The sequence below is a fragment of the Polyodon spathula genome, chromosome 48 (assembly GCF_017654505.1).
Source record: "Polyodon spathula isolate WHYD16114869_AA chromosome 48, ASM1765450v1, whole genome shotgun sequence".
Classification (NCBI taxonomy): Eukaryota; Metazoa; Chordata; class Actinopteri; order Acipenseriformes; family Polyodontidae; genus Polyodon; species Polyodon spathula.
This window is the reverse complement of record NC_054581.1, coordinates 338,662-356,161: the sequence shown is the minus strand read 5'-3', so window position 1 is coordinate 356,161 and position 17,500 is coordinate 338,662. Positions and strand designations below refer to the sequence as shown.

At 48.5% G+C, this 17,500-nt stretch overlaps 4 protein-coding genes across 4 annotated transcripts in view; 1 reads left to right on the top strand and 3 right to left on the bottom strand.

Moving 5' to 3' along the window:
- Positions 1 to 1,235, bottom strand: part of LOC121306601 (mitochondrial fission regulator 2-like) — a 2,127-nt gene extending 892 nt beyond the window's left edge. Inside the window, exons 1-4 of the mRNA XM_041238415.1 lie at positions 985 to 1,235; positions 737 to 914; positions 465 to 580; positions 1 to 173 (exon numbers count right to left, since the gene is read on the bottom strand). The exon at positions 1 to 173 is cut by the window's left edge and continues 892 nt beyond it. Of these exons, the coding sequence (XP_041094349.1) occupies positions 150 to 173; positions 465 to 580; positions 737 to 914; positions 985 to 999 (333 nt within the window). The 5' untranslated portion in view covers positions 1,000 to 1,235 and the 3' untranslated portion in view covers positions 1 to 149. The remainder of the gene's footprint in view (positions 174 to 464; positions 581 to 736; positions 915 to 984) is intronic.
- A 3,314-nt stretch (positions 1,236 to 4,549) lies between these two features.
- On the top strand, positions 4,550 to 9,807 carry chrne (cholinergic receptor, nicotinic, epsilon). Its single transcript, XM_041238328.1, has 12 exons — positions 4,550 to 4,753; positions 5,440 to 5,579; positions 5,792 to 5,836; positions 6,349 to 6,458; positions 6,836 to 6,991; positions 7,322 to 7,425; positions 7,677 to 7,877; positions 8,004 to 8,118; positions 8,205 to 8,319; positions 8,522 to 8,726; positions 8,979 to 9,112; positions 9,582 to 9,807. Exons 1-12 carry the CDS (start codon positions 4,696 to 4,698, stop codon positions 9,747 to 9,749), a joined length of 1,551 nt encoding a protein of 516 aa, XP_041094262.1. The 5' UTR covers positions 4,550 to 4,695; the 3' UTR covers positions 9,750 to 9,807.
- An 873-nt stretch (positions 9,808 to 10,680) lies between these two features.
- On the bottom strand, positions 10,681 to 14,929 carry eif4e2rs1 (eukaryotic translation initiation factor 4E family member 2 related sequence 1). Its single transcript, XM_041238381.1, has 7 exons — positions 14,669 to 14,929; positions 13,269 to 13,368; positions 12,846 to 12,980; positions 12,499 to 12,603; positions 11,965 to 12,117; positions 11,365 to 11,501; positions 10,681 to 10,763 (listed from the first exon to the last, which is right to left on the bottom strand). Exons 1-7 carry the CDS (start codon positions 14,683 to 14,685, stop codon positions 10,724 to 10,726), a joined length of 687 nt encoding a protein of 228 aa, XP_041094315.1. The 5' UTR covers positions 14,686 to 14,929; the 3' UTR covers positions 10,681 to 10,723.
- Positions 14,930 to 16,809: 1,880 nt separating this feature from the next.
- tfr2 (transferrin receptor 2) overlaps positions 16,810 to 17,500 on the bottom strand; it is an 11,707-nt gene continuing 11,016 nt past the window's right edge. The window contains 2 exon segments of the mRNA XM_041238184.1: positions 16,810 to 16,851; positions 17,309 to 17,500. The exon segment at positions 17,309 to 17,500 is cut by the window's right edge and continues 93 nt beyond it. Of these exon segments, the coding sequence (XP_041094118.1) occupies positions 16,810 to 16,851; positions 17,309 to 17,500 (234 nt within the window).

The window sequence follows — 17,500 nt, the reverse complement described above, 5'->3', positions numbered from 1 at the left end:
TTGGCACGGGCTGCGGTTGGCCTCTCGCATCCCCCCCCAAAAAAAAAACGGGAGGTCACAGTTCACAGAGGGGTCGCCGCTGTCGCTGACTGGCGGTATGGCAGCGTGGAGCAGCGTTCCTATTGGCTGGCCGTGCCGGCCAATCAGAGTTACTCAGAGTTCAGGCGATGGCCCTGGTCAACCACAAGAGGGAGGGAGAGAGAGAGAGAGAAATCATTTAAAAATATATATGAACATATTTTCGATCTTTTTACTAAAACAAAATCTTTCACAACATATATATACACATTTAAAAAGAAGATCTAAAAACGACCAGCATGAAAAGTATCTTACAAAAAAAACAAAACAAAAAAATGATAAAAACCACACGACACTGTCTAGCGACTTTGCTGGTTTGTCCGGCACACTGCAGCCCGGGCAGCAGCGGAAGGGTTAACGTCACGCGCTTGGGGAGACGGACTGACCGCTCTGCCTCGTCCGGAGAACACGGTGGTCATCCCGCTGCTCCTGGGAATGCGCCTCAGCTGCTTCCCAGTCTTCAACTCGGACAGCAGCTCCGGACTGGAGAGAGAGCGGGGGGCTGCAAACACACAGGCACACGACAGATAAACACACACATCAAATCAAACCATTTCTTTTTTTTTATTTTTTATTTTTTTTTTTTTTTTTTTTTTTTTACACAGTCTGCGTCCAAGTTCCAAATATCAATAGTCACAGTCACACAGTGCTGACGTACCCTCTGTGCTTCGTCGCAGCTCTGCGGAGGTCCTGCGCTCCTTCAGGGCTCCAGCCTGAACGGGGGTCCCGCTGGGCTCCGCGCTCGGGGCAGGAGGAGAGGGGGCCGGGGGGAGAACCGGGGACCCAGGTTTTCCAGGAGAGGGGCTCTGCGAGACTGGAGAAGAGGGGGTTCCCACCTAGAGACACACACAGCGTCAGACACACACACACACACACACACACCAAGGTGATTGCAGCTGGTCTTACCTTGGCACTTTCCATTACTGAGATAGTTTCTTCCCTTTTACAGAAAGCAGAACTGCTTTATAGTTGTCAGAAAGACAGAATAATCTTCGTCCTCTCTGCTGTGAACACACACAAGCACAAGGCAACGGCGGGGCTTAAAAACAAAAAAAACACATAATGACAACTTCTCCTTTCCCTCATAACTGTTGAAACAAAATGTACACAACTAGACTCTCCATACTGCCATGACCCCTGGGCATTCATCACTGCTCGTTCTTACTTTCCCAGCGTGACAGTTTCTCAGAGAACTGTTACTGTTACAAAAAAGACCTTATAAAAGGTTTCACACGATCAAGCACAGCAAAGTGTAATAAAGCACAGTCAAAGCATTATAAAGCACAGATAGGTGTTCTAAAGCACAGAGAAGCATTGTAAAGCACATAGAGGTCTGGTAAAGCATAGGGAAGCATTGTAAAGCACAGAGAGGTCTGGTAAAGCATAGGGAAGCATTGTAAAGCACAGAGAGGTCTGGTAAAGCACAGGGAAGCATTGTAAAGCACATAGAGGTCTGGTAAAGCATAGGGAAGCATTGAAAAGCACAGAGAGGTCTGGTAAAGCATAGGGAAGCATTGTAAAGCACAGAGAGGTCTGGTAAAGCATAGGGAAGCATTGTAAAGCACAGAGAGGTCTGGTAAAGCATAGGGAAGCATTGTAAAGCACAGAGAGGTCTGGTAAAGCATAGGGAAGCATTGTAAAGCACAGAGAGGTCTGGTAAAGCATAGGGAAGCATTGTAAAGCACAGAGAGGTCTGGTAAAGCATAGGGAAGCATTGTAAAGCACAGAGAGGTCTGGTAAAGCATAGGGAAGCATTGTAAAGCACAGAGAGGTCTGGTAAAGCATAGGGAAGCATTGTAAAGCACAGAGAGGTCTGGTAAAGCATAGGGAAGCATTGTAAAGCACAGAGAGGTCTGGTAAAGCATAGAGAAGCATTGTAAAGCACAGAGAGGTCTGGTAAAGCATAGGGAAGCATTGTAAAGCACAGAGAGGTCTGGTAAAGCGTAGGGAAGCATTGTAAAGCACAGAGAGGTCTGGTAAAGCATAGGGAAGCATTGTAAAGCACAGAGAGGTCTGGTAAAGCATAGGGAAGCATTGTAAAGCACAGAGAGGTCTGGTAAAACTCCACATCTCCCGTACAGATTTTAAGTGGTTAACGTCTCCAAGGGTGGTAACGTGCAGGCTTTTAAAAAGGCGACATTAACGATACTTTAATCACTACGGTTATACAGGACAGCAAATATGCAAAATACACAGTAGACTATCCAATACAGAGCGTTCGTATTCACAATAATAATAATAATAATAATAATAATAATAATAATAATATCGTAAACTCCCAACCTGTTGCAGCGGCCCGGGTCAGTTACCAATTTTCTACAGCTGTCCCATTTTGGGTCTTGACTCGTAAAAACACAGTAATTCAGTATGAATGGAGAACTTGAAAATCGCAATCCTATCACTGTCTGAAACTAAACATCGATTCCGGTTCAGGCTAGGTATAGTCTGGACTTTGGGCTTGTTTTGCTAAAGGCCAAGTTTCCATATATATTTTAACGAAACAAATATACTATAGATATATATAATATATTTGATATTATATATATATTAATATTTATATATATATATATATATATATATATATATATCATATTACTAAAAAATGGCTTCAAATAACAAGGCACATCGATATAATATTACTAGAATTATATTGATAGGCTTCAAATAGCTTACCTCACCCGCCTCTAGATCCGCCCAAAGCAAATAAGAAAATAAAAGGACGTGTAAACAAACACAGTAAACTAATTTAACGACACTAACTTTGCCTGAGAATCACTGACCCGCTGTTGCCTTTCGATGATATGCATGTATAACGAAAACACCGGGACACGAAAAGCCCTTTGAATTGGTTTATTTGTGGATTTTTTTTAATTGCTCTTAATGATTTACTGGGAACAGTTTCAGGACAGGTGCAGAGATCGTTGCCCTTAGCAACGCCCATTACCACGTATTGCAAGCAGGCTGTTAAAAAAAACAAGGCCGCTATTATAAATAATAATAATAATAACAATAACAATAACAATAAAGTCTATATAATTGTATGTATGGTTTGTCTATGCCAAAATCTGTTGTTTACATTATTAGATTTATTTATTTTATTTTTTTTAAAGCAGTTTTGTAGTAAATTAGCACAATTATTCTTTGCGAAATTAGACATGGCGTGGACAATATTCATCTCCTCGACGTCTTTTTTTTTTCTTTTTTTTTTGTTTTAAACCGTTCTATCTGCTGTCATTTTTATTTTTAAAACGCAAACCTAGGTAAATTTCTATTTCGGTTGTGGTGATGTTTTCCCGTTTACTGTATAAACCTAACTAAATTCACATTGTGTTGCAAATTAACCAAACTAATTAACTTATAGATAAGTTAATTAGTTACATACATAAAACATTCAAACGCCTAACGCAGAGGTTTCTATCCGCGGTCCTGGGGGACCCTGTGCCTGCTAGTTTTATTTGTAACTCTTAATTACTGAACTAGACTCTTAATTGGACTGGTAATTATCTTAGCGTCTAAGCAGTTGTGGAGATTTCAAACTTAACTATAAAATGTTCTAAATAACTTAAAAATCTGAGAACTATTAGAAAGATAATTGGGATAATTATCAGTTCAGTTAAGAGTGTAGTTAAGTAATTGAGCGCTCGGTTGGAATGAGAACCAGCGGAAACCCCTCCCCTATCCCTATCCCTATCCCTATCCCTGTCCTTATCCCTCCCCCTATCCTTATCCCTATCCCTATCCTTATCCCTCCCCCTATCCTTATCCCTATCCCTGTCCTTATCCCTCCCCCTATCCCTATCCCTGTCCTTATCCCTCCCCCTATTCTTATCCCTATCCCTGTCCTTATCCCTCCCCCTATCCTTATCCCTACCCCTATCCTTATCCCTCCCCCTATCCCTATCCCTATATATAGAAAGGATCTGGTTCTAATCTCAATGACAATATCTCCTGTTACAAGCACAGGTGCGCTTGTGAGCCGCTCAACTCTGTAGGAGTTGTGAATGTGAGAGGGGAGAGCGGGTGCAAAATAAATCACATTGCACAGAAAGTAACCCTTTCCGTTCCGCGCGATTTTATTTATGGGGGTAATCACCGAAGCCTGTTATTATAACAATCTTTATATAGCGCCTTTCACAGTGGAACCCCCATTACAAAGCGCTTTACAAGATACAAGGCTAGGGTGTCACTTACAACAACGTGTCACCCCAAAGACGCAGCACAAGGGGGTTCAGTGACTCGCTCGGGGTCCCACACAGGGAGGGCTGACCTGGGATTTGAACCGGGGTCCTGTTGGTTATCAGCCCGGTTCTTTAACCGCTGGGCCACACACGCAGCCGCCTATAATACAGCGTAAATTACAGTACTAAATGTATCAGACTCCTATTATAATTACGCCCGAGTCCTGTTTCTTTAAAAGAAAGTTCACAGCTCACTGCAGCTGTGCTGAAATTGGAGAAAGCGGCGCTGACAGCTGCGAGGAAGAGCCGGGAATGGGGCTCAGAAACACCATGACCGGAGTCGGAAATAATCCCCCCCACACCCTACCCCCGAAATACTCAGTGACTGTGTGGCTGTGCGCTAATACGTCCCGTCCGAGTCTGGGTCTGTTTGACAAACATGAAGAATTTAGCCGGGCTGTTTTCCTTGATATTCTGGTGCACCGCTCAATTACACGGTGAGTAACGCTAAACTTCATATATAGTTAACCATACATATATATCCGACCGTCTACTCACCGTACTGCTTAAAATACGGCAGCGCGGTAATTTACCAACACAGCGGAATTTCAAAAGCGCAAATCAAAACGCGCACGCAAAACCCGCATGGCATCTCAGCTAGCCCGAGTTCTGTGTGTTTTTCTAATAGTTTTTCTTTCCGGGGTGTTATTCTGCGCGCATCACTCATAGGCAGGCCTAGTCTAACGCATTAAATCCACTTGTTTGTACAAGGGTGTTGACAGCCCCGGCGCTACAGAGGGACCCGGTGTTCGCAACTTATATTTCCTTTACAAACGAACTCTATTTAAAAACAGTAACACCGAGAATAATGACAATATCTCTGTGCTTTACAATGCTTCCCTATGCTTTACCAGACCTCTCTGTGCGTTACAATGCTTCCCTATGATTTACCAGACCTCTCTGTGCTTTACAATGCTTCCCTGTGCTTTACCAGACCTCTCTGTGCTTTACAATGCTTCCCTATGCTTTACCAGACCTCTCTGTGCTTTACAATGCTTCCCTGTGCTTTACCAGACCTCTCTGTGCTTTACAATGCTTCCCTATGCTTTACCACACCTCTCTGTGCTTTACAGTGCTTCCCTATGCTTTACCAGACCTCTCTGCTCCCTTCTCTCCTCTCCAGCGCTTCCCAGTCGTAATCAGGAGCTGAAGTTAATTCAGGACCTGCTGAAGGGGTACAGCAAGAACACACGGCCGGCGCAGGGGCCAGATGATGTGGTGGGGGTGCAGCTTAAACTGATACTGACCAACCTGATCTCACTGGTGAGAGAGAGAGGGGGAGAGAGGGGGGTGAGAGAGCGAGACGGGTGAGAGAGTGAGAGGAGAGAGAGGGGGTGAGAGAGGGAGAGGAGAGGGAGAGAGAGAGTGTCTGTCTTTGTGTGTCTCAGTGTGTCTGTGTCAGTGTGTTGTGTGTGTGTCTGTGCAACAATGTAAAAAAAAACACACATGAACACAGCATTTAAATTTGTCGACAGAATGAAAAAGAGGAGACTCTGACGACCAACGTGTGGCTCGAGATTGTAAGTTCACCTCTCTGTGCTTTACAGTGCTTCCCTGTGCTTTACCAGATCTCTCTGTGCTTTACAATGCTTCCCCTGGCTTTACCAGACCTCTCTGCGCTTTACAATGCTTCCCTGTGCTTTACCAGATCTCTCTGTGCTTTACAATGCTTCCCTATGCTTTACCAGACCTCTCTGTGCTTTACAATGCTTCCCTATGCTTTACCAGACCTCTCTGTGCTTTACAATGCTTCCCTATGCTTTACCAGACCTCTCTGTGCTTTACAATGCTTCCCCTGGCTTTACCAGACCTCTCTGCGCTTTACAATGCTTCCCTATGCTTTACCAGACCTCTCTGTGCTTTACAATGCTTCCCTATGCTTTACCAGACCTCTCTGCGCTTTGTAATGCTTCCCTGTGCTTTCCCTCTGCTTTCACTGTGCTTGATTACACTGTGCTGTGCTGTTACTGCGTGAGGGCTCTTCTCACTGAAGCGCTGGAGCTGTGCCCGTCATCGCCGCTCTCTGTTACAGCAATGGAGTGACTCTCGCCTGTCATGGAACGAGTCGGAGCACGAAGGTATTTCCGTGATCAGAATCCCCCATAATTTGGTGTGGCTTCCGGACATCGTGCTGGAGAACAAGTAAGACTCCCAGCCTCGTGCGACCCAACAGGACGGGGGGGGGGGGCGCCGGTGTCCAGCGGGCTGGTTCACCGTGTGAAAGGAATGATGAAGCAGCGGCCCGGGTTTGTGATTGATCGTTTCAGACTCTGCGGAGAACAGGGATCCACACAAACCCCAGCAGCTGCTGCTTTCCTTCACACGGCTGGGACAGCCCGACCCACACCAGCGATCACCAGTCAGTTTCCTATCTCTGTGTCTATTTTATAATGCATGCGTGTTTTATACACACACACACACACACACTGAGACACGCACACTCGCACAGAGACACACATACACAGAGACTCACACACACTCTGCTTGTTAACCCCTCCCTCCCGCTCCGTCCCCGACAGTGTGGATGGCAAGTTCGATGTGGCGTACTATGCCAAGGTGCTGGTCTCCCCTGATGGCAGCATGTACTGGCTCCCCCCCGCCATCTACCGCAGCGCCTGCTCTGTCGAGGTCACCTACTTCCCCTTCGACTGGCAGAACTGCACCCTGCTGTTCAGGTACGAGCCCACGCCCTTCCAACGTCTCCTCGAACCCCCTCCGAGCAGAAGCAACAGCAGTGAGAGGCCCAACAAAGCAGATAAAGAACGCCGGCTCCCGGGATCAATCTGCAACGCCAGCAGGGTCAAGCAGAGCAGCGTTTGGGCTCTAGTGCCTTCATCAGTGTTACTGAAACTAAACTGAGTCAAGCAGAGCAGCGTTTGGGCTCTAGTGCCTTCATCAGTGTTATTGAAACTAAACTGAGTCAAGCAGACCGAGTCAATATTTTCTTCTAGTTTCAGTAACGCTGATGAAGTCTCTAGTTTCGTTCCTCCCTCTTTCTCTCTCAGGTCTCAGACCTACAGCGGCAGTGAGATTGACATTCAGCTGGCTGTGGACGGAGACACGGGGAAGACAATCGAGTGGGTGGACATTGACCCTGAGGCCTTCACAGGTCTGTCTGAGTCTGAGTCTCTGTGTGTCAGTGTGTTGTATCCGAGTCTGTGTGTGTCAGTGTGTTGTGTCCGAGTCTTTGTGTTGTGTCCGAGTCTCTGTGTGTCAGTGTGCTATCTGTCTGTCTCTGTGTTTCTGTCTGTTTGTATCTGTCCAGCAGAACCAGGAGTGTGTCCCATGGTTTATACTTATGATAATTTTTTTCTTCTGCTATGTCCTCCCCCTCCCCTCTCCCTCTCCCCCTCTCTTTAGAGAACGGCGAGTGGGCGATCAAGCACCGCCCTGCGAAGGTCGTGATTAACCCTCGCTACACCCCCAATGATCTTGAGTACCAGGAGGTTCACTTCAACCTCATCATCCAGAGGAAACCCCTGTTCTACATCATTAACATCATCGTGCCCTGTGTACTCATCTCCTCACTCGCTGTGCTGGCGTACTTCCTGCCAGCCCAGGGTGCGGCTCGCTCCCTATTATTATTATTATTATTCATTTCTTAGCAGATGCCCTTATCCAGGGTTGACTTACAGTCATTACAAAACATTACAGTGCTGAAAATCCTCGCTCCCTCTCTCGTTGCAGCCGGGGGTCAGAAGCTGACCGTGTCAATCTCGGTTCTGCTCGCTCAGACTGTGTTCCTCTTCCTGATCGGGCAGAAGGTTCCGGAAACATCCCTGTCTGTCCCGCTGATCGGAAAGTAAGAGTGCCCGCCTCTTCCTTCACTTTCTCTCCCCTCTCCCCCCATTCTCTCCTCACTCCTCCCTCTCCTCTCTCTCTCTGCAGGTATCTGATCTTCGTCATGTTTGTGACGACTCTCATCGTGACGAACTGCGTGATCGTGCTGAACATCTCGCTGCGCAGCCCGAGCACGCACAACATGTCCCGCACCATCCGACACGTAAGCAACAGGCAGCCCTCGTACAGCAACACGCACAGCACATTACGCGGCCTCGTGCACACAGCTCGCCGTGGCTGCTCGTCACGAACAAACAATACTGACTACGATACAATATGATAGGACGTCACGTAAAGAAAGCTTCAAGACTCCCTCTTTGCCCCATCTCCTCCTATCTCTCCTCCTCCCTCTCCCTCTCGCTCAGGTGTTTCTGGAGATCCTGCCTCCCTACCTGAGGATGACCATCCCCTCCTCCTCCGAGGACCAATCAGAGCCCCCGCAGCCTGTGAGGAGGCGGAGCTCCTTCGGCATCATGATGAAGGCAGAGGAATACATCCTGAAGCAGCCGCGCAGCGAGCTCGTGTTCGAGAGGCAGAGGAGCCAGCACGGGCTCACCCGGAACCACTGCGGTGAGGAGAGAGGACCGAATCCTAATCCTAACCCTAACCCCTAACCCAGGACCACTACAGTGAGGACAGGATCAAACCCTAACCCTAAGCCTAGCCCAGGATCACTGCGGTGAGAGGGGAGGAGAGGAGAGCCATGGGATCAGCTGGGATTACAGGGAGAACTGGGGGAGCTGAAGAGAAGGGAGCAGATTTTTCTTTTATACCAATTTCTCACCGATTCCCTGTATCTGTGTGTGTCTGTTTCTCCCCCAGTGGACGGTATCGACGTGGGCGCGACTGCTCACCTGTACAGGAGCCTGGCTCACCTGGCCCCCGAGATTAAGGAGTGTGTCGATGCCTGCAACTACATCGCAGAGAGCACCAACACACAAAACAACATCGGAGAGGTGAGGTCGAGACTCACCTGTTCTGCATAGTCTCCCACAGTGACAGCATAGCAATGTGTGAGAAAGCACAGGCAAGCACTGTAAAGCACAGAGGTCTGGTAAAGCACAGGCAAGCACTGTAAAGCACAGAGAGGTGTGGCAAAGCATAGGGAAGCATTGTAAAGCACAGAGAGGTCTGGCAAAGCATAGGGAAGCATTGTAAAGCACAGAGAGGACTGGTAAAGCACAGGCAAGCACTGTAAAGCACAGAGAGGTGTGGCAAAGCATAGGGAAGCATTGTAAAGCACAGAGAGGTCTGGTAAAGCACAGAGAGGTCTGGTAAAGCATAGGGAAGCATTGTAAAGCACAGAGAGGTCTGGTAAAGCATAGGGAAGCATTGTAAAGCACAGAGAGGTCTGGTAAAGCATAGGGAAGCATTGTAAAGCACAGAGGCATTGTGCTCAAAGCTCTGCTTGCTCGATGGTTCCAGGCGAGGGAGAGCTGGGTGTTGATTGGGAAGGTGATTGATAAGGTCTGCTTCTGGGCTGCCATCCTGCTGTTCTCCTTCGGGACCATCGGGATATTCCTCATGGGACACTTCAACCAGGTTCCGGAATACCCTTTCCCAGGGGAGACGAAGAAATACCTGCCCGAGTAACCAGCCAGCCAGCATCCCCTTCCCCCTTCTAAAAATAATAAATCAAATTCCAAAATCATTTCAATTGTGTTTTTCTTTTTTTAAACACGGCTCTTGCACACAGAATCACAGGTTTGGAAATCAAGCAGTGTCCCCCATTCCAGGTTTTACTACCAGCTTGATTAGGGCCTTTTGGCCACACTGCTTCCCTCCCTCCCAGTCCTTCCTCAGATCCACTAGAGCCACACTGCCTCCCTCCCAGTCCTTCCTCAGATCCACTAGAGCCACACTGCCTCCCTCCCTCCCAGTCCCTCCTCAGCTCCGCTAGAGACACACTGCTTCCCTCCCTCCCAGTCCCTCCTCAGCTCCACTAGAGCCACACTGCCTCCCTCCCTCCCAGTCCCTCCTCAGCTCCACTAGAGCCACACTGCCTCCCTCCCTCCCAGTCCCTCCTCAGCTCCACTAGAGCCACACTGCTTCCCTCCCTCCCAGTCCCTCCTCAGCTCCACTAGAGCCACACTGCTTCCCTCCCTCCCAGTCCCTCCTCAGCTCCACTAGAGCCACACTGCTTCCCTCCCTCCCAGTCCCTCCTCAGCTCCACTAGAGCCACACTGCCTCCCTTCCTCCCAGTCCCTCCTCAGCTCCACTAGAGCCACACTGCTTCCCTCCCTCCCAGTCCCTCCTCAGCTCCACTAGAGCCACATTGCCTCTTTTTTCAAGGAATGAGATTCATTTGAGACATAATTATTGTAACAGTGGTGTCACTCAAATTTCCCTTCCATAAAATTTACATATATAAATGAAATAAAACAGAATTGTTTCTGAGTGTCAAATAAATTGTGTGTTGTTTTTATTATCGTGATATTTCTGTTTAAAAAAAAAAAAAAAAAAAAAAAAAAAAACCTTGAATTTCGCAGAGAGAGGGATGGGGAGAGAGGGAGTGAGAGAGCAACAGAGAGAGAGAGAGAGATGTTTTGTAGCAATCGACGTTTTTTTCAGAGAGCGATCTTGGTGTTCCGGAAACTTGAATTATCCCTGGAAAAATAAAAAGACAAAAACACAGGAGAAGCCAGTCAGTGACGCGTGTATCTCGGGGCTGGGAATGAGACTCCTGCTGCACAGCAGTGTGATCCAGTCACTAGCAGACTCCCGCTGCACAGCAGTGTGATCCAGTCCTGCTTTCACTAGGAGTTTAATAATCAGACTCCCGCTGCACAGCAGTGTGATCCAGTCCTGCTTTCACTAGGAGTTTAATAATCAGACTCCCGCTGCACAGCAGTGTGATCCAGTCCTGCTTTCACTAGGAGTTTAATAATCAGATTCCCGCTGCACAGCAGTGTGATCCAGTCCTGCTTTCACTAGGAGTTTAATAATCAGATTCCCGCTGCACAGCAGTGTGATCCAGTCCTGCTTTCACTAGGAGTTTAATAATCAGACACACCTGAGCTTGTTGCCTAGACACACTGGGGCTGATCAAGCTGGTAGTAAAACCTGGACTGGATCACACTGCTGTGCAACAGGAGTCTTACTCCCTGCCTTGATCCGTTTCAAAATAATAGATTACAAATATACACACACACACACACACACACACAGACTGTATTGCTGCAGTGTGGATTTGGGGGGGGGGGCTCACTTGAGGCTGTCGTTGTGTGTCTTGTACTCCATGATGGTGTTGGGGGGCAGGTTCAGAACCCTGCGGAGGGTGTCTCTGATTCGGGACGTGGTCACCTGGTCATTGGCAGTCTTGTTCCAAATCGATAAAATATCTTCCTGCAAAAAACAAGAGCGGGCGGTGAGGCCTGCAGCTCTGCGGACAGCGCGTGGCCCGGGCTTCAACGATCGGGGGTGGAAGGAAGGCTGCTAATGCACAGCCCTGTCAACACCCCAGTTCCACATTTTAATATGCGCTTAACCTGATAATCAAATAATTCAGTCCATGCAGCAGGAATTGGGTGTCAATGCCCACTAACCCTGCTCAAACTCCTGGCTCCTGATCATTGCAATATTAATAATAATAACAGACTTCATTGAGGGGAGCTCTGAACCCCAGGACTGGGTGCAGCAGCAGCAGGGCTAGTGTTAGTTTCTAACTCTGCTCAAACTCCTGCCTCCTGATCATTGCAATATTAATAATAATAACAGACTTCATTGAGGGGAGCTCTGAACCCCAGGACTGGGTTTCTCAGCCTGTTCTCTGCGGAGGGTGTCCATTGCCCTGGTCCCCGGCTCTCACCTGGAATCTGATGGAGACAACCACCCCACAGATCTCCTCCCCCACCATGAACTGCTCCCCCAGCATCGCCAGGATGATATTCTCCCAGAAGCGCGAGGCCAGGCCCTTTCGCAGCCGGATGATCCACTTCCCTCCGTTCTTATTCGCCTCGTCCTGCAGGAACGACACGCAAACCGCATGTCAGCAAGACAGCCACAAACCAATCGCCTCTACAGTGAAGCAATGGGCAATAAAGCACAGTGACAGCATGGTGAAGCATAGGGAAGCGTTATAAAGCACAGAGAGGTCTGGTAAAGCACAGAGAGGTCTGAGAAAGCATAGGGAAACATTGTAAAGCACAGAGAGGTCTGGCAAAGCATAGGGAAGCATTGTAAAGCACAGAGAGGTCTGGTAAAGCATATGGAAGCATTGTAAAGCACAGAGAGGTCTGGTAAAGCATAGGGAAGCATTGTAAAGCACAGAGGTCTGGCAGGATTCATGGACACAGTCCCAGCCCTGGTAAACACAGCGAAGCGTCTGGGAGTGATCTCTTACCTCCCACATGGGTTTGATCCCTTCCTTGAAGATGTGGAAGTCACTGTGTCCAGTCAGGTCCCCCGGTCTCACCAGGTGGCTGTAGAACTTCCAGAACTGCTCGACCTGTCGAGAGAACGGGCCAGTCAGCACCAGCACCAGACCCAACGCAAAAAAAAAAAACACTCCCACTCATCTCCCTAGAACTGCTCTGCGCCTAATACAATACAACACACTGCAATACAATATAACACAATACACTGCAGTACAATACAACACAAAACAATAGTTTTTTTTTTTTAAATGAGATCCAAGTTAAACACAGAGGCCTGGCGCTCTCTCCCTCCTCCCCGCCTCCCCTTGTGTACCGAGGCCACGCTGCCAATGTGTTTGATGTTCTGCTCGTAGCTCTGTGTGTTCGCAGGCCGGCTGGGGGTTCGACGGGAGTACCAGAAGGTATAGTTGTACTGTAAGGGGTGCTCCCCCGCCCCAGGGGAGGTTGGCTGCAAGGGGAGAGAGGGAGGAATAAAAAACACCCAAAATTCAACCATCAGATCTATAGCATCACCCTCTACACAGAAGTAACACATTCTGCTTCACACACCGCTTAGCAGTTTTGCCACATAGACTGAATAATGTGACATTTCAAAATCTAATGTGAGGTACAACTGTCCTGCTATTATTGCCTCTTTCTGGTATAGACTCTTTCTTTTTTTTTGCGGTATCATTTTGGAGTTTCTTGGGCCGTTAAAACGTGAAATAATAAAAGAAATTCAATAACGCTGACGTACCTTTCTTCTGATGCTGTTGTGAGCGTTCTCAGAGTCACACTGATCCATCTCACTCTGAGAGGCAACGTCATCGTGATCACCGCTGTCATCATCCTTCAAACTGCGAGGGGGGGGAGAGAGGGGGAAAGAAGGGGAGAGGAGAGAAGTGGGGAGGAGAGAGGGGGAGAGAGGGGAGAGAGGAGAGAGAGAGGGGAGGGGAGAGAGAGGAGAGATGGGGAGAGAGGAGAGAAGAGAGGAGAGAGAAGAGAGAAGAGAGGAGAGGCTTCCCTTCTCCTCGATCTCACTCCCCTCTCTTCTCTAGGAGACTCTCCGTCTATCTCTACGCTCTAGAGCTTAGAATCCTCTCTACCCCCTCTGAACGCGGGAGAAGAGATCTCCCCCTAGCTCTCTCTCCTATCTAACCCTCTCCTCTCTATCTCTCCCTTCTCCTCGTCTATCCCTCTCCTCTCCTTCCCTCCTCCTCCGGGGATCTCTACCCCTCTCCTCTAGAGGGGAGAGAGAGCGACCACTCTCATATCCCACTCCTCCCCGCGCGCTCTTGGGGAAGGGAGGCGCCGGCTACTCTCTCTGACCCCCCCTCTCTGACTGAGGCCCGGGCCGCAGAGAGCTACTGACCCTCTACGCGAGCCCTCTCTACGACTCGCGAACACCGCTCGGAGGCATTCACCCTCGCTCTCTACACCCGCGCCCTCGCTCTCGCTTCCCTGGGGCTGGAACCTACGACCCCTCACTCCATCGCTCGCCTCGAGACCCCGCGCCGTCAGAGAAAGTGATAACTATAGTAGAGCTACCGATACAGCGATCCTCATGCGCTGCCGTCGGAGAGAGAGAGGAGAGAGAGGGAGAGGAGAGAGGAGAGGAGATAGAGATGGGGAGAGGAGAGAGAAGGGAAGAGAGAGGGGAGAGAGAGAGGGGGAAAATCTCTACTCTACGGGCTACCAACTATCAGAGGGGACTCCTCTCTAGAACGTCGGCATGGGGAGAGGAGCTCTCCTCCCTCTCTCGCCGAGATCGGAGCGCGGCTCCTAAACAACCTTAGAGGGGGGGAGAGAGAGGAGAGGGAGAGAGAGGAGAGAGAAGGGAAGAGGGGATAGAGATGGGGAGAGGAGAGAGAACAGAGATATAGATGGGGAGAGGAGATAGAGATGGGGAGAGAGAGTTAATATGCAGAGGCATACACATCAATGTTTTTTTTTTTCAGCCGAGATTCACGTGGTTCTGTCTGCGCAAGCGCGCTGCTGCTGCTGCTGCTGCTGCTGAGATTACGACGTTCTGTATTGCGCAAGCGGGCAAAACAACTGACGATGACTGATGACTGTGTTGTTGTCGTGGTGTTGCGTGGTGTTGTTGTTGCTGTTGTTGTTGTTGTTGTGGTTGTGGTTGTTGTTTAAATTACTTACTGGTCAAACTTGTTCATGTTTCCTCGCAGCGTGATGCACTTCCACAGGCCGGAGACTCCACTTCACACCCAGGTCGCGGTAAAGTGAATTATATATCTCAGCTAACCGAGCGGAAATGAATAAAACACACAGACGCTATGCATTAATAAACGGAAAATAAATACAGAAATAAATCAACAGAGACTGCATTAGCGGCGCCTCGCTCGCTTCCTTCCCGTCTCTCAGCTCCTCGCTGTCCGCGCAACGGGGCTCTGGAGGCGCTGGGCAGCGGCGAGGGACAAAATGCACCAACACGCTGACAAACGCGTTGTGGAATTTTTTTTTTTTTTTTTTACAACGCTTCCCTATGCTTTACCAGACCTCTCTGTGCTTTACAATGCTTGCCTAGGGATGGTAAAGCACAGGGAAGCATTGTAAAGCACAGAGAGGTCTGGTAAAGCATAGGGAAGCATTGTAAAGCACAGAGAGGTCTGGTAAAGCATAGGGAAGCATTGTAAAGCACAGAGAGGTCTGGTAAAGCATAGGGAAGCATTGTAAAACACAGAGAGGTCTGGTAAAGCATAGGGAAGCATTGTAAAGCACAGAGAGGTCTGGTAAAGCATAGGGAAGCATTGTAACGCACAGAGAGGTCTGGTAAAGCATAGGGAAGCATTGTAAAACACAGAGAGGTCTGGTAAAGCATAGGGAAGCATTGTAAAGCACAGAGAGGTCTGGTAAAGCATAGGGAAGCATTGTAACGCACAGAGAGCTCCGACATTTAATCCCTTTAAACAGATGGCTTTGAATTGATTGGTTCATGAATGAACGCATTGCTCTGCGTCAGATACGAACAGGACCTCCCAATGCATTCTGGGAAGCGTAGTCCTGCTGTGAAAGTACCTGAGACAGGTAAAACAGACCAGAATGCATCAGGGGGGGAGGCTCGTTACAATGACATCACGATAACATGACCCACGATTCGCGCGCTATCAGTTCCTGAGGAGTGGAAATGAATAGAGGAGGCTGAAAGTTTCAATGCTGTAATATATTTATTCAGACACAGAGCAAAACACAGCAGCAGTACAGAGGAGACTTCTGAACCCCAGGGCTAGTGTGAGTTCCTAACCCTGCTCAAACTCCTGGCTCCTGATCATTGCAATATTAATAATAATAACAGACTTCATTGAGGGGAGCTCTGAACCCCAGGACTGGGTGCAGCAGCAGCAGGGCTAGTGTGAGTTTCTAACCCTGCTCAAACTCCTGGCTCCTGATCATTGCAATATTAATAATAATAACAGACTTCATTGAGGGGAGCTCTGAACCCCAGGACTGGGTGCAGCAGCAGCAGGGCTAGTGTGAGTTTCTAACCCTGCTCAAACTCCTGGCTCCTGATCATTGCAATATTAATAATAATAACAGACTTCATTGAGGGGAGCTCTGAACCCCAGGACTGGGTGCAGCAGCAGCAGGGCTAGTGTGAGTTTGTAACCCTGCTCAAACTCCTGGCTCCTGATCATTGCAATATTAATAATAATAACAGACTTCATTGAGGGGAGCTCTGAACCCCAGGAACAGCTGAGTAAAAAGCTTACAAACAAATCAAAGACACAAATCAGGAATCAATAATTGTAATTATCAATAACGACAATAGTAATAAATTATGGGAATCACTGTTCCCGATAACACTGAGTTTTCCAGTCGCCTGAAAAAGTCTTACTGGTGCTGCTGGTTTCCAATTAACAAACTGGTTTGGCAGCGTACTGTGACGTCAGAGGAGAGGTGGTGAGGTCACACGAGTGGGAGATTATTACAGAAATGGGGTTTTATAATGTCCTGCAGGCACTGCTCTATGTACCGCCCAGCGCACAGCCAGGCTCTGCCCAGCGCACCAGACTTTATACAGACACCATGTTGGGTAGCTGCTGCAGTTCTACCCTGACCGCACTCGTTCCGATTGGCTCTCTAGCTGTGCCCTGTCCACCTGCCCTCTGACATCACTTCCCATTGTTAGCAGATGCTGCTTTTTGATTGGACGACAGTATAACTGTCATAATTATGGAAGGCACTGCTCCCGATAATTACTCTACATCGGAAACGGCTTCATTATCACTCGGCAATAAAAAAACAATCACGTGATGAGTCACTGAGGAATTAACAAGCAATTAGCAACAGGGCCACCAGAGGGCACTGCTGCAGCTGCCAAACTACACAGAACAGAATCACAGTACTGCAGAAAATTACACTGCACAAGATTACACACACACACACACACACACACACACACAGAGACACACTCACAGACACACACACTCTCACACACAGAGACACACTCACAGACACACACATACACACACAGAGATACACTCACACACACACACACACACACACACACACACACACACACACACACACACACACACACACACACACACAAACACACACACACAAACACACACACACACACACACACACACACACACACACACACACACACACACACACACACACACACAGAGACACACACACACACACACACACACACACACACACACACACACACACACACACACACACACACACACACACACACACACACACACACACACACACACACACACACACCACACACACACACACACACACACACACACACACACACACTCTCAAGTCTGTGTTTTGAAGGAGGAGACGCGTTTTGTTCGATGTATCCAGATTGTCGATATCCCACACCTCGCCGCTCAGTGCGTTTGCTGCCCCCTGCAGGGTCCAGGTGAGCAATGCGAGCTGTCTGCGGAAGCGGGCCTCGTCGAAGCGGCTGGGCTCTTCCCTCAGCAGAGCCACGTGCTCCCGCAG

Coding starts and splice junctions, on each gene's coding strand:
- chrne (XM_041238328.1), top strand. CDS start 4,696: ATGAAGAATTTAGCCGGGCTGTTTTCCTTGATATTCTGGTGCACCGCT. Junction 4,754..5,439: donor GTGCACCGCTCAATTACACG/GTGAGTAACGCT, acceptor TCTCCTCTCCAG/CGCTTCCCAGTCGTAATCAG. Junction 8,727..8,978: donor GCTCACCCGGAACCACTGCG/GTGAGGAGAGAG, acceptor TTTCTCCCCCAG/TGGACGGTATCGACGTGGGC.
- eif4e2rs1 (XM_041238381.1), bottom strand. Junction 12,981..13,268: donor ACAACAGCATCAGAAGAAAG/GTACGTCAGCGT, acceptor CTCCCCTTGCAG/CCAACCTCCCCTGGGGCGGG. Junction 12,118..12,498: donor GGATCAAACCCATGTGGGAG/GTAAGAGATCAC, acceptor TCGTTCCTGCAG/GACGAGGCGAATAAGAACGG.